Source organism: Protopterus annectens, chromosome 3.part0 (assembly GCF_019279795.1).
Source record: "Protopterus annectens isolate FY-2018-M chromosome 3.part0, PAN1.0, whole genome shotgun sequence".
Taxonomy (NCBI): Eukaryota; Metazoa; Chordata; order Ceratodontiformes; family Protopteridae; genus Protopterus; species Protopterus annectens.
The window spans coordinates 161,495,837-161,512,865 of NC_056731.1; the positions used below are offsets into that span (position 1 = coordinate 161,495,837).

Here is a 17,029-nt window from a genome sequence, read left to right on the forward strand (position 1 = left end):
GTACTTGGGGAGATGTGCCGTTTCTCATATGCTGCGCTTGTAGTGGAACAGAAATGCAGTTTATTTTACATAGTGTAAGCTACTATTTTTAAGTGGTTATTTCTTCAGCTTTTTTCATCAATGTTATGATATACACGTTTTTAAAGAACAGAATGAATCAGAAAGTACAAAATATACACTTTTAGAAGGAAATGAGTTAGAAAGTTCTGAACAGACAGTATGTTTGCTATTATTACTTAATTACTTTATTTGTTCATGTTGTGCAGCTCACATTGATCATGGCTAGGCTCACTGCTTAGTGTTCTCATTCCTGCCTTGCTTATTTGTTTCCTTTCTTAGAATGGGAGAGGTTTTTATGTTACGCTGCCCATACAGTAGAGAGCCGATTACCCAAACTAATTGGGACCTAGGGTAGTTCGGATAATCAAACTGTTCGAATAATTGAACTGGATAAAAAAACGTCTAAAATCTTGTTTTTTTTTTTCTGCACACAGGAATGCACTTTTCAACCATTCAGCAATTCCAGTGGACAATAAAGAATATTTTTCACACACAAGCTAGCTACAAGCTCAAAAAACATGCTCAGTGAATACGTATAATGTTTACATATTCAGACTTTATGATTTTTCCTACCTGAAAACTTTGGAAGGCTGGTTCGGATAATTGACATTTTGGATAACTGATGTTCGGATAATCGACTCTACTGTACTTTAGGGAGCTTGGCTTAGGTCTAGATACAGTTTCACACCAAATACAAATTCAATGACACTCAAACTGGCAGGCTTATTGGAATGGTCTACATATGGCCATGTGCTTATTTAGTTGTGTCATCACCCTCAATGAAGGTATGGACTTGGGGTTAATCACTGGGCAAGATTAGTGGCTCATTGGTTAAAGACTGTACAGCACTGCCAAGGATGTGGAGATTGATCCTGATATCTGATGACTGTGTCGGTGTAGAATTTGACTATTCTTCTAATGTTTGCATGTTTTAGTCTGTCGGTTAGAGGAGATAATTAAGTCTATGCAAAGCTGTAGCAAGACTGCCTGACACAATGGACAGTCCCCACAACTGACACCCCTCCACCCAAACACAGAGGATTGAAAAAAAATTCTTCCCTTACACACACACACACATATTATATATATATATATATATATATATATATATATATATATATATATATAAATAACTGTAGCACATTTCTTACTACAGCTGCATCAAGTTACTCTCACACACTGAGCTTCTAATTGCCAGCAAATATAGTATTTGTATTCATGTATAAATCTACAACGCCCTTGTTGCTATTCTCCATTAGCACTAGCCAGATGTGCCTCCTAACATCTTGCACCTGGGGTCCCCAGTCACTTTAGCCCACCTTAGCCACAACTCTGAGACTATGAGCTGTCAATGAGCTGCTTCCTAGAGTGCAGGGTGTGAGTCTCTCTGTATCCATTTGCATACCGTGAGTCTGAAACTCACTTAAACAATGCCCTTAGGCATTAGAGAAAATGGGAATAGCCCCTGATTTCTATAACTGGTGTGCATGGATGGTTCTTTTTCCAGCCCTTTTTGGTGAAACTGATTACAATCCAGATGGTATTTGACCAGTAGCTGACATCTCTTTTGGTATGAATGCCTGACTAAGACAGAATGGGTTAATTGTTTACATGAGGTTTGGTGTTAGCATGCATTGGGGGAATTGTGATTTAGAGTGGAAAGATGGGCGCTTGTGGTGAGTGGTTTAGGGTGTTACATTTCTGCTTTGATGGATAGGGAGCTTTCTGTTGCAAATGACTTAGGCTGGTTTCCAGTTATACTGACAGGGATGCTTAATGTGAATAGTTTATGCTAAGTTAAACAAATAGTCAAAGTTTGTAAGTGAGATGCAGTATCTCAGATATTTGGGTGAGTAGACCTCTGCGGTGGGACTGGCTATCTTGATGTGGTACAGTGGTCTGCCACTCTGTTGCTGCTACAAAATGCAAGTTAAGATTAAGTGCAACACCTGTGTGCCTATGCTACCATCTGGGCATCAAGCATGACTGGGGGTAGCTGTGCTAGACCCTACAGAACAAAGTGAAAACTCTTAGCTACACCCCTGTTGCAGACTGACTTAATAATAATATTTATCTAGGAAAAAAATTCTACTTTGTGAAAAAAAAAAGAAAGAAACAGAAAGAAACAGAAGGATTAAACACACATTTTTGTCGAGAGAAAGTAACTTTTATAACTTCATTAGTACATGATGAGAATAGAAGTGGTTTCAAACCGTCCCTGAGCTATACTTAGAATTCTTTCCTCATTTTTTCCCAAACGTTTTCCCCTAAAGCTATGAAACCCAAGAAAGTCTTTAAGTGGTATAGGGAAGCAATCTTCTTGAAATCAAATTTTAGTGACAACCAGAAAGATTCGTTTTTCATATGAAGCAACAAAATACAGTCTTATTTACTGGGCTTCTGGCATATCAAGTTAGAATAATAAGATTGTTCATATGTGTTGAAGCTGGACCAGCTCTCTCTGAACCAAGAACCAAAAGTATTTTAGCAGTTTTGTAAATTTTTGACTAAGATATCTGTTGCCTAACTGGCCAAAGTGATATTCATCACTAATGAACAATTTCCACGTTGTCACAATTTCTTCCCACAAGTAAACATAAGATAAATTATGTTGCAAACATAATCATCCAATTTCACCGTTAAATAAATTGGATAATTTATGCATTCTAATAGACAGTTTAGAAGATTGGGGATATCAGCTAGGATCAGTTTAAGCCACCTTTTTCCCCTTCCTCCCTCTTCACTCATCTCATCCATCTGAGTGTCCCCATCCATTGTCTGTGATACAGTAAATGAAATGGTGTTCACCACATAGATGCTCTACTCCCTCTGAGCAATTACCAGCAGTTTAAATGATGATACATTACTGTCACATTGGAATACTTCTATCTATGCGCTGCAGTGTTATGCCAAAAATCCTTGCTGCTCTCTCATACGTTTTCATTTCCTTCACACTATTTAAGAAGACTGCCCTGGGACCATTTAAATATTTGTTGCTACTACAGCTTCCCCTCCATTTACTTAACAGTAATAACATTGTAATGCATGGAACACGATGATTATGCTCCAGCATAGGGAAAAAGGCACATTAGGTAAGCACTTCTGAAGTGCAAGACCAAATCTGAGGAACTGTAAGCAAACAGAAAAAATATAAGAAAAAATAACTCAACTAACATTATTCACCTAGCCTTGCATCCCCTTGATTTCAATACCAGCCTCAATGAAGCTCTCTCATTGAGACCCTTACCACAATCAGCCCTTAATCTCATAATCCAGCCCATCTCCTTCTTTTCAGTACCATTTCTAATGTCTCCTCCATGTTTAATGGGCTCTATAACATCTATAAACCTAAACCGATGTTCCACACCATTAACCTTAATATGCTTAGCTAAAGCATTGAACATTTTTAACCTATTTTCTTTATATTATTATGGGAGGTATGATGCACAGATGGTATTGTATGTGGTTTTAATAGTCTGCATAGTTCTGTATTACTGATTCTTGTCATGCTCTTTATCAGTTTTATCAGCATTATAGCTTTAAAATCGAATGGTGCTGATCTAGGTTTAATTAGCTGATTAACATCAGTATGAAAGCAGACCATTTGTTTTTTGTGTGTAAGTTCTGATGAAGCGATAGTGAACGCGCTCACCGTTTGTACTGTTGTGCACAATAAACTGCTATTCTCTTTTTTTACAATAGTGGACCGTGGCTTCTTATAAAGTCCGTGGTTGCCTGTGCTGCTTTCTCTGTTGGCGGATACTTAAAAAGAGACTGCAAATGCTCAGAGGTTGCTGTGCTTATACGTGACTGAATCAGATTATAAGCAGCAGGTGAAAGAAAAGAAGGGGCCTGCAACTGCCTTAAGAAAATACAGAATGGCATTCTGAGCAGATGTGTGAGAAAACAGATAACATTTCAGACATTTCTTCCTCTTCCTTTACTGCAGATACTGGATATATATTTAAAAAAAATGAAGCTACCTTATATTTATCAAGGCCTTGCTCTCAGCAGTGACTTCCTCACAAAATAACCAAAAACAAATCTGAAGAACTCTTGCAATTATCTAATACACTAATTATAGCACATTAATACTAAACATTGAATAAACTATGCAACAACCAAAAACCTCTGGAAAGAGCTAAACATTTTAGGAACCTTAATAACTGGTTAAAATAGCAACTTCTACCAATACCATGTGAAAATAAATAAAGCTTCTGGGTAAGGAAAATCTCCCACTTTTTGTTCACTGAAGGTAGAGTGACATTCGCAAAAGGAGTACTCCTTGTCCAGCTGGAACATGGGTTGCCTATATTTGCTGCAACCTCCAAAAAGAACCTATTAACACTATGGACAATATCTAATAACATATATTGATTTATCTCACCAGCAGCCAAACAAGAACATCACTGTATGATATAAAAAAATAGCTAAAATGCTCCCAGTCCAAAAAAGATAAGTTACTGTTGACTTGTCTAACTAGCACATTAATCAGTCTGAACCATACCTCCCAACTGCACAGATTTTCACAGAATATCCAGATTTTTGCCTCATATTTTGGTCAGTTTCTCAGAAAATTGTGGTTTTCTGGCAAATCATTGGCAATTCATTGAGGTTAACTCTGAAAATAATGGCAGACATCTGAGTTTCAGACTTCATACCCTTCAGTAAAATCATGCTTATGCAAAACCTGTAATTCTATCAATTTTCTAAGTTTCTAAGAGCAATAGAAGTATCCCTATTTTTGGGCCTTTGTCCCCCCATCATTGATGGCTTTGTCCAGATTTTCATCTCTAGAAGTTTGAGAGGTATGGTCTGAACTGCTTCATATTATTTGCCAGTCAGTGCACTCAGGATACCTCTAAGTCTCTACCGTCTCATTTTCCTATATGCAATCCCCAGTCCCAAAACTATACTGCACAGAAAACAGATTTTCTGTTATAACCCCACAAACATGCAATCATTTCCTGCAGTCCTTAAGCTTATTATTTCCTGCTCAAAACTGAGGTCTATGCTTAAAAACTTCTTAGTCAAAATGCTTCATGCAAATATTTCCAGCAAAATGACAGTGAATACAATACCCAGCCTAACATATCAAGTCACATCCCACCTCATGTAAAAAGTCTAGGAACACTCACTTAAATCCTGTTGATTCTTAATTCTCAGTGAGTTCACCTGTGACACAACCACTGTTCTCCTACCTTAAACTAACCACCATCTAACCTTTACCCCTAATACATACCTGTAGTGTGACCTCATTTCCTTATTCACTCTCTGTTCTTCCTTCTTCTGCCTGCGTTCATCAATGTGATAGTCAAAGAATGAAAGTGCTTTAACTCAGATATATTTAGAGCAAATGTAAACATAAATAAGGTAGCTTCACTGCATAATTACAACATATGACATCATGTATTGCAATATTTTTTTTATGCATTGAGCTGTATTTGAAATTGATGCATCAGTCTCTTTATTGTACTTCATCCTCAGGAAGATCCTGAAAATGGTCCACTTGACTCAGCATTCTACCCCAGTTAACAAATTAAAATAAACAAATAAATAATGAACAGCAAGAAAAAAAGAACACCATACTGGAAATAGTTACAAATATGATTTCTTGGAGGAATTACAACATTTTCTGTCACTGATGCAGCACCACAAATGTGTTGCATACTTACCTGTGCTATGGTCCTGTCAGGACACCAACTACGAATCAGCAGAAGCTTTCGGAATGTGTCCAATAAAGTATCATAGCCATCAGGAACTGGGGTGTCTTCGGGGGCTTCTTCGTCAAACCAGGATTTCCAGCCCTTATCATTTCTTGCAACATTTGTCAGGAGTTGAGTAAACGGTTGTATACGGGACAGCTGAACAAGGTTTAGCCATGTCATGTCAAGTATCCATTTTTTTGGCTTTGGCTCTACAGAATTCAAATCCAAAGTTGCACCTCCTATACAAGAAAAACAAATCACATTTAATTTTAATGACACATTGACCAATTTCTTCTAATAAGCCTATATTTGAATAGACTATAGTTTCAAAATACAGTATTTACTACTTTAAGTAGTTTTTAAATATTTTTCACCTATTTAGCCACTCTAAAAAATGTGTAAGTATACATCAAGTATTATGTGGTACTGATATATTTAAACATGGTAGTTACAAGGTGGCAGTAACAAGTAGCAGTATAATACAGCCAAACAATCTGTTCCCGTGAGACCTGAAGAGGCTGAAGGCAAGTACTGACAGGTGAGGTGAGGTGATAACTGCACTATAGTTCTTCCAACTCCATGGTGAGGAACCCGAGAAATGATAATGCCAAGGATGAAAAATGGACTACTGGGTTAAAGGGTCATCCTAAAGTCCAAGGAGCAGGAAAAGGCTTTGGGTTGTTATTACAGAAAGAAGGCCACATTAGGATGAAAGGTAAACCAGATGTTGCAATACATGTCTAACTGCACAGTATACGGGACTAGGAGGATGATGCTGCCTCTCTATCAGACCCTTAAACCACATATGGAACACTGCATGCAGTTTGGAGGCCTTACACGAAAAGTTATGTTACAGTGGTGAAGAAAGTGCAAAGAAAAATGCAACCAGAATGATGAAAGAGATACAGGGAATATATGAATAGAAACACTAGCTAAGTGTACACTTTTCTCTAGTAAAAAAAGTAAAGATTTGGGATTGGAAGTTATATGGATATGGATTCACAAGGCAGTAATAGGTATATGTAAAGGGACTATTATTGAGAGGAAGGACCAGCAGTGTAAGAAGGACCATAACTATCAGTTTAGAATCGACCATTTCCACCCAGACATTAGGAGGAACCTTTTAACTGTGAAATTGTTTGAGAAATGAGGTGAGTTATCAGAGTAAGCAGCAAAGACTATGACAGAGTATTAAAAAAGCAAGAAATATCTGGATTGAGAGAAGGGAAAAGAGATGGGCATCTGCAATGTGGAAGTTACAGTGGTTGACTGCCCAGGCAGGCTTTGTTATGTTATGTTATATGGTATATGTTATATGTTGTTCTATCTACTTGCTCGTTTTCCACCTAGTATAGTTCAGATCTCAGATTTGCTGATTTCAAGACTGTATTTTGTGTTTCTGAGTTGTCCAGACCTTGCTGAGATAGAAGCAAGTCTTTCTGGTTATCTGTTAGTGGGAGTGGTAAGCTCTGAGCAGCCTATCTATCGCTAAAGGAGTGGTTTCCAGCTCAGGAATTGTATCTTATTGACCATTTTGGGCTGCTTCTATCCCTTTCAACTTTCTGACTTAAAAACCTGTGTTTGTGCGGGTTTGCGTGATGCGCAGTGATGCTAAGCTAGGGTAAACCATTACCGGTGCCTTAAAGTCTGCTCTTCAAATTTTCCTTTAGATCTTGCTAGCTCTCATTTCTGAGCACTCAAATTAGAACTTTAAATTCAGCACTTGGTCAGAACCTCTTGCAGCATTTATTGTAAGCACATCAACTGCTAGTAGCAATAAAAAAAAAAAAAACCTTTCCATAAAGGAAACAAAAAAAACAGCTTTAGTACTTAAAAGAAAGCAAAAACAGCTTCAGTACTTAAATAACTAAGCACCTACCTATCCAGGCATGTCTAAAGGTCAGTTCCCCTGTGCTTTCTCCTGTTAACCTGGTGAATCTGGGCATCCTGAGGCAGTGTAGCAATTGCCTCATGTACACAGACAACCCTCTCCTCCTACCGCCAAACACATCCACTTGTGAGAGATACACTTACATAGCCAAACTAAAGGTCATGCTGTCTCCAACCAAGATTGGGTTAGCCAGGCAAGATGAGAAGGTTAACACATACATCATACCACATAGAACACATAGCTCCCCAGATCACACACCACCACACCTCTCACATAGTAACACAAAATACATACTCACTTTTGCGGAGGCTCTCAATAAAAATCTGCCCAAACAACAAAGACCTCCAAGGCAGAAATGCAAGCAACCATCTCATCCAAACGTAACCCACAAGACACATAGCCCACATAAACAGTGTGCCACTCAGCCTAAGCCCCTACGGCAAAATATGTTACCCAACACACTAGTCATAGGTGACTCAATAGTAAGGCATACTGACGTCTTGCTCACTAGGTTAAATAAGGAGAAAGTTACGGTCAGCTGCCTGTCAGGTGCCAGGATTCACCACATAAGGCATGCACTTGGGTCTCTCCACAACAAGTACAAATATGACTCTGTCATTGTCCATGTTGGTGTGAATGACCTAAGATGTACCTCCCTGGACTACATGAAAAGAGACATGGAGGAGGTCTCGAATCTTGTAGCCCAGGCAGGTATGACCGTAGCCCTGAGTAACATCCTACTGTCACCCAGAATGATACCACAGTACAAGCAGAAAATGATTGACTTCAACAATTGGCTAAGTATCTGGTGTCATTCAAAGAGGATCCAGTATCTGTCTGCCTGGGATGACATGATCGACAGACCTCAATGCCTTGCCAGAGATGGCCTGCATCTGTCACCCCTGGGATTCCGGATACTGGCCAAGGCTCTTTCCACCCCTATAGTGCCTTTTTTAGGCAATGCCCTGAAGACAAATTTACCGCCGTAACAACTGCAAGCAAATGCAACCTGAGGGTTATGCTACTCAACACTAGAAGTCTAAATCTCAAAATTCACTCATTTGAGTCACTCTTTAAACTGGAGAACATCAACATCTGTGCAGTAACAGAGACCTAGTTCATGGCTCCGGAGAGCACCCTAGCGCTACCAGGCTACAACGCATATTACACCTTTTGGCCCCTAAATCTAGACCGAAGCTCTAAAAGAGGTGTAGACTGAAGCCCCAAAGGTGGTGGCATATCCATCTTCATAAAAGATATGCACACCTTCTGACTAGTTGCCCAACATAATGCATCAGAAATACTTCAGATACTACTAACACTGGATAAAACTGCAATCCAGGTCATAGCCTGCTATAGATTCCCCACATTGTCCCAAGGCTCCCACTCTGCATTCCTGAACACTCTAGAAAACATTAAGTTTCAACCTAATACCCTTTTACTGGGAGAATTTGACTACCCCTCCATTAGCTGGGACAATTATTCCTGTTCCAACTCATTTGCCCAATGTTTTCTGGAATTCATTAATTCCAATGCCCCGGACCAACTCATTCTCACCCCACCAGAGGTAGAAACATTCTCGACCTGGTCATTACACACATGGGGACCGCTGCTCTACACCAGCAATCAACTCCTCCCTGGTTAGATCTGACCACAAGTTAATCACCATAGATATCCAAATCCCACCCTCAAACCCCCCCATGAAGGAAACCACAGTGAAGAACTTCTCCACAGCCAGTTCTGAGCTTCTAAAGACAGAAGTGGCAAACTTCATGTTATCTATGCAAATGGGGAATGGGTGTGTGGCTGCTGAAGCATACATCAAGGCACTGTATGAGCATTTACACAAGTGCATGGATCAGGCCATACCAAACAGAACCAAGATGTTCTCCTCCAAAAAAAGGAAGCTAATCTGGTGGTCCCCTGCCATTAACAAACTCTACAACAGAAGGAAAAAACTGTTGCAGAAAAGGGTAAAGTCCAAAGACTGGAAAAATTCCCTTGTAAATCTCAAATCCTCCAAAGCTAGTTACGAAAACAAAATTGCTACAGATACTAAAGATAACCACAAGGCATTCTTTAGTTATGTCAAGAATCTGCATAACAATATGCAGATGTGTTCTGAGTTACTGCACAAGGGCACCACATATACTGAACCAACTGGTATTGCCAGTATATATTGGCTGACAGGTTTAGTGCAAACTTTACCCCCCCCTTCAACCCCTAAAGGGGCCCATCCCAATACCTGGAGAATGACAAATTCCTAACATCACTGCTGCACAGGTAGAAAATGCACTGTCAGGAGCGAAGAATACAGCTTCTATGGGACCTGATAATATACCGGGCTGTGTTCTACATGAATTACAAAGGGAACTGGCACCACACCTAAGTGCCCTGTTCAACCACAGCCTCACTTCAGGCTTTGTTCCCACAGAATAGCACACCGCTACAGTCATTCCACTCCACAAAGGGGGAGTGACTATGGTCCCTGGTAACTAAAGCCCCATCAGCCTGATGAGCCTGATCTGTAAGGCTATGGAGTGCATCATTATGGACCTTATAAATAGGGATATAGGGAACCTTCAAACCCTGGAACACAATCAGTTTGAGTTTGTGAAGGGCAGATCATGTCTGCTTAACCTGATAGACTTCTTTGAATCTGTCACCAGAGCGGTGGATGAAGGCAAGGTAATCCACACAGCCTACCTCGATCTAGCTAAGGCCTTCAACACCACCCCCCAATCAAGAATCATGGATAGACTCACTAACCAAGGCATTAACTCCTACATCATAAGATGGGTTGCCAACTGGCTCACTGACAGAACCCACATGGTGAAAGTAGCAGACTCCAAATCTGACTAAAGGGCAATTACAAGTGGAGTCCCACAGGAATCAGTTCGGGTTCCTCTCCTGTTTGGCATGTACTTCTCTGAAGTTCAAGCCAACACAAAGAGACTCTGGTTAACCAAATTCATGGATGACTGCAAATTGAGAGCTGTTATTGATTCTCAAGCTGATGTAGACATCCTACAAAAAGGCCTCACAGAGACCAACGACTGGTGCCAGAACCATGACCTTAAGCTCAATGCTAAAAAAGTGCATCATCATTCCCTTCAGGAAAAACATGGTGCCCACGAACTACCACATTGATGGTAGCCCACTTAACTCCAAATCCTACAAAAGGGCCTCACTGAGACAGATGCCTGGTGTCAAAGCCATGGCCTCGAGCTCAATGCCAAAAACTGCATTGTCATCCCTTTTGGTAAAAACTCTGTACCCATTTACTACCACATAGGCGGTAGTCTACTAAACGCTGAAAGTGTGATAAGAGACCTTGGGACACAGGTGGACAGTAGTCTCTCCTTTGATAATCACATCACCACAGTAGTCAGGAAATCCTTCTCAGTGGCACATCTCATCACAAAAGGTTTTTCATCCAGGAAAAAAGAGGTCATTGTTCCCCTCTACTTGTCACTCATTAGACCCATTATAGAGTACAACGCCCCTTTTGGTATGTACCTCACAAGACATCTACAACAACTGGAAAGGCTGCAGAAATACCTCACAAAGAGGATTACCGGCCTCAAACAGTTGCCCTATGCAGACCGTCTCAAAAAACTCCAGCTTTACTCCATTGCATATAGCCTACTCAGAGGTGATCTCTGCCTAACATACAAAGCTATGTCAAACCCAGAGCTGTTGGATATGCTCCACAAAGAAATCCCAATCTCTCCAAGCTACATGCTCTAGGGATCTAAACCTTGTCACCACAATAAACAGAACATGCTGGGGGGATAGATTCTTGTCCCAGAGACTTCCCATACTCTGGAACAAACTACCTGTCTATAGCAAACAAAGCTCCTCATTAGCACTTTTCAAGAAAAATCTTGATGATTGGATGGGAGATAGGAAATTCACCCCGGGGATAACTTCTGTGACTCTGCTCGACAGGGGCACAGGAAAATAATTTTCTTGGGTGGTGAAACCCAGGGTACCTTTTGGCTAGGCTTATATAGGCCCTAGGGCCAATAGCCTAATACCTACCTATGAACCTATGAACCTATAAGAGATCTAGGGACACAGGGAGACAACAACCTCTCCTTTGACAACCAGGTTGCCACTGTCGTTAGAAAGTCCTGCTATATGGCACACCTCATTACAAAAGGTTTCTCATCCAGGAAGAAAGAAGTCATAATCCCTCTCTACTCGTCCCTCATTAGACCCATTATAGAGTACAATGCCCCATTTGGCATGTACCTCACTAGACATCTACAACAACTGGAGAGGACACAAAAGTTCCTCACAAAGAGGATCTTAGGACTCAAACACATGCCCTATACAGAAAGACTCAAAAAACTCCTGCTTTACTCCATCTCATATCGCCTACTTAGAGGCAATCTCTGCTTGACATACAAAGCCATGTCTGACCTAGTGTTGCTAGATATGCTTCATTTGAAAAATTCTCAGTCCCTCCATGCCACATGCTCCAAAGATCTTAACCTCATCACCACAATAAACAGAACATGCTGGAGGGACAGGTTCATCTCCCAAAGACTGCCTGTACTCTGGAATAAACTTCCCATTCACGTCAAGCAGAGCACCTCACTGGCCCTCTTCAAGAAAAATCTTGAGAGGTGGTTGGGTATTTTCACCCCTGTGATCACTTCAATGACCTTGCTCGATAGGGGACAAGGTACTAATGCCCGGCAGCAGGATGACTGGAAATATTCTTGGGCTAGGCTTGTACTGGCTCCAGGGCCATTAGCCTAGTACTCACCTATGAACCTATTACATTATGTAATGTCATGTTATGTTACATTATGTTATGTTTTATTATGCTGTGCTATGCTTTGTTATGCTATGTTATGTTAGCTAAGACAAATAAAGGAAAGATACTACCTGTGTAAGTAAAGTGCTGCAGGAGGTAAGGACTTAACTGCTTTAATGCGTATATGTATTATGTGCTGATGGGCTATAAAAAGCGAGTCCACGTCTTTTCTAATTTACATGCTGTGACGATGCTCATTTTAACTGCACACCTGACTATTTCCAGCTTGGAGTTGCTAGTCTTGGTCATGTTGAATCCCAGTGTGCTGAGCACTGCTTGCTAGCCTGGAAGAAGGGGGTGTAGGCAAAGAATAATTCACCTGAACTTTGCTGGAGAGGTTTAGAGATCATGGAGATACAATAAGGGCATTGGTAGACTTGTTTGGCCTATGAACTGGAACTGGGGGAATACATGGCCATCCTAGTCTTGTGGATATCAAGGTATGTATAGTTCTCACTATACTGTCCATGAGAACCTTTCAGAGAGACTGAGGACACATTGGGTATCGCACAGGTTTCTACCCAGAGGATAGTGCAATGGCCCCTCCATATAGTCTTGGCCCATATGAATGAGAATATCTGTTTGTCATTGTCACCACAGGACTGAACCAACATCAAGCGTGCCTTCTATGGAATGGCAGTATTTCTTGAGGCGCTTGGTGTAATAGATGGCACCAGTGTTGCTATAAGGGCCCATCTGTACTACAGGATGAGAAGTACTGTAACAGGAAGGTCTACCATTCTATCATATGTCAAGCAGTGGGTTACACACATGGGCACATCAAGAACACATCATCCTAGTGGTCAATAAGTCTCCATGATTCTCACATTTGGCACACAAGCTCACTATACCACCTCTTCCTGCATGGTAAGATTCTTCATGGTCTCCCAGTTGGTTAGTGAAAACTATTTTTGTCTTCAGAATTCCTTAACTCTTCCCTGATATTCTCTCTTACACACTCTGCCTTTCTTTCCTCTCCTACTTCCAAATAGGGTCTATCCCTACCAAAAAAATCTTATCCATCCTCTCCCACCTCCTCCAATACAATCTTTTTAGTGTGTTCCTTTTGCGTTTCTCTTGTCTGCTCTCTCCCTTTTTTCTTACTGTCCTATCTTCTCTCTTACTAAAGTTCTAAAAGCCAGAACAGGATGTCCATATAAGGAAACCTTTGCAGTAAATTAAATCTTTAAAAGGTTTTCATAAGCTGCTAGCCAGTGGAACTGAGACATAACCAGAGAAAATTCTCCTGGGAAATTCTAGAGAGCTCTTCACTGCCAGCTATCAAAATTAGACAACAGCATTCATGAATTTACATAAATGTGATACATGTACACAAGAGGTGGGGCATGCTGGCATATAACTACATTTTTTTCTGATATCAGTTTATACAGTTTCAGATATGCAAGACTATACTGAGCGTTCCCTCCGAAGGCTGATAAATTATACAACCAGCATTATTTCTTGGCACTTTGCTTATTTAAATAAAGGTGTAACAGCACTATTTGCAGAGTCCTTTGATACATTTGTGTAGTATGGGACTATGAATAACACCCTTAATGTGTTGAAAAGCTAAGTTGTAAGAATTTATGGACTGATATGTGAAGGCAAAATTTTTTGAGCACAAAGTCTTTGAACTGAAAAATATGCTTGTAGAAAATGCATATCGGACAAACTGTGTTGATGAAATTATTCAAACAGTGAAGGAGGAAAGACATATTGTATGTAAACCGGTGGAAGAGGGATGTAAGCTACTCACACACCGATAAAGAACTGATAACAATGTATGGGGATCTGTTTTAATTTAGATGATCACACTGTTAAACGCAAGTCAGAAAGAAAGAGAAAATTGTCCTGAGTAACACAGTAGGGAATAGTCTTGAGATTGGTTCATTTTTTATAACTTATTGGAGATAATCTAAAACATATCCTAGAAAGATGACATGAAATATAAAGAATGACTGGGGTGACAAAAAAAAACAGAAAGAAAATATATTTTTCACATGGTTTCTGTGCAACCTGCAGGTATATGACTAAAACCCCTTATTTTCTGCTATGAAAAACAGGTGAGACATACACAGCCAAGGAGCAATTTGCATGCAAAATTAAAAATGTGATATATGTAAATGGTTCTAGTTCTTGCACAGCCTTTTACATAGAAAGGACAAAAATTTGCAACAGACAGTCAAGACTGTGCTCACACCATTAAGTGAAAAAATAATTCTAATGTCCTCTGCAAACATTACACACACAGTTCAAAAATTAGAAAGATTTTTTTCTTTATGTATTGGAATAGGTAAAGTTATTAGAAAGAGGCGGACACCTTGAGTTCTTACTTGACAGAAGATTTATGCTTACAGCTATAGCTGAATGCCAATATTCCACCAAAGTTCAAATTCTATTAAGTGTGAGTTGAAAAACACAAGACTGAAATGAAACATTCTATTTTCTGGGTTGCAAAAACTAATTCAGTTTTCTCACTGATATACTTTGCTTTGAATGTTGATTTTGGGTTCTTTATCAATGTATTAAGCAAGAGGAGTCACTCATATGTGTATTCAGATATTATGTGTTTTTGTGACAGCTGCAGTTATTGGACCACTAATGTGTGAGAAATGAGTTGTGAAAGGTGAAGAGGGAGCATATAACTTGCAGAGTTGGCTGTTTAAATGTCAAGTATGGCTGAACTTTTATTAGTCTTAAATCTGTTGTGGGGGGTTGGACAAACATGCTTACTACTAATGAAGTATACCCTTTGACAAATACTGCCTGATCTGGTCAATTGAGGACTGCATATAAAAAGTGACAAATACACACACACACACACACGCACGTGTGCATGCATGCATGCACACACGCGCACGGACACACACGCACACATATGCACATACCCCTCACACACACATGCACATGTATAGGTTTATCTTCACCAGTGTAACTTACTTTTGCTTGGTATTATATCATTTTCCTAAGGCTATTTTCCTCCACAGAGTGTCTCCCCTATATTTCTGGCCTTATTCTATGTTTACTATTCTTTCCATTACTTTATGATTGTTATTTCTTAGAGAAAGAAGAAGAAGAAAAAAAGAAATATATACTTTAAAGTGTATTTTGTTATTTACTGAAGTCTGTGAGATCTCATTGTGTGCATATATGTGTGTGTGTGTGGGGGGGGGGTTAAGAGCACTGCAAAAGGGTTTTATTTTATTTTTTTAAGGACAGCTAGTATTTATATCAATTTAGTCTGCTTTGTTTCCATAACAGTGTGTCTTGATTTATTTATTTATTTACCTGCCTATTTATTATTTGTTCAGCAGGTAGGCAGGCTGGTCCATTGACACTTTTAGCCAAGACCCAGACTCAGTTAGTAGCAATACACATATAATGTAAAAAAACACATCACATACAAAGTCTAAGTACTAGTAGATTGGTAATAAACAAAAGTTATCAACAAGTACAAATACATTGGCAAAAAGTATATGTTATATGCAAGATTTGTATACAATTATCAGTAGGAAAACATCAGATAATATTTAGAACAAACTGTAAGAATTCAGATACAATTACATTAATATATCCAGTACTGACAACTTAAATCATTACCCAGTATCAATCATTTTCATGCTTATAGATTTCAAGCTTATTTTGGGTTTTCCTTCTGTGAGAAAGTGGTTCCAAATAGCAGGGGGTTATCATTTGGTGGCCTCATGAGTGCTGTTTTCAGAGGGAAGACAGCAGCTTAAATTTAAGATTTTGAAGAGTATTGTGCTGGGAATAAAGTTGCAACTGTTACAAAACACCTGATGTCATTAAGTAGGGCTTAATGATATGCATCACAGGTAAATACTAGGCTATCAATCAGCAGACTATTACAAGCCTAGCCAACAACCAGAGGGCAGAAAGTACAAGAAAGTCTGCTAGAAGAATGAATCATGTATGATTTGTAATCTCAAAGTATTGCTAGAGGTTTTGTTAGGTGATATGAATGTCTATTGGTAGGACATAAACTCTAACTCCCCTATATCAATCATGAACTTAGATGGTTTCATGCAACTAATTAATAGCTCCACACATTATAGCAATACATTAAGTTTCCTATTAGACTGGATCCTAATATCAGACCCTAGCAAATACATCACCACAGGTATAATGTCAGACTCTCTCAGTGATCATCTCCCAATATATACAACCTAACATCTCACACATATACTTCAACAACATGTTTATAAAACAACACACAACCTGTTCAAGTTTAACCCAGAAATATTCATTACTACACTATCATCTATTAACTGCAACTTTCTAAAAATTCTCCCCTTAGATGATGCTGTAAATGAATTCAATCCAACTTTCCTGAATATCCTAAACAACCTTGCACCTCCTTGAAGGAAGAGACTAAAAACAAATAATGTAAAATAATGTAATTTGACAATCCAAAAAGAGCAGAATGCTAATGCAGGATCGAGAAAAAGCATGGAAAGAACGGCAAAAATACAGAATACCGCAATATCTTGAAAACATCGGAATGGTTTACAATCGTACTAA

At 39.4% G+C, this 17,029-nt stretch overlaps 1 protein-coding gene across 1 annotated transcript in view; it reads right to left on the bottom strand.

Annotated features, from left to right (window-relative positions):
* The window catches only part of LOC122796791 (dynein axonemal heavy chain 5-like), a 2,204,633-nt gene that overhangs the window by 437,677 nt on the left and 1,749,927 nt on the right, over window positions 1-17,029 (bottom strand). The window contains exon 67 of the mRNA XM_044065521.1: window positions 5,736-6,007. Within this exon, the coding sequence (XP_043921456.1) occupies window positions 5,736-6,007 (272 nt within the window). The remainder of the gene's footprint in view (window positions 1-5,735; window positions 6,008-17,029) is intronic.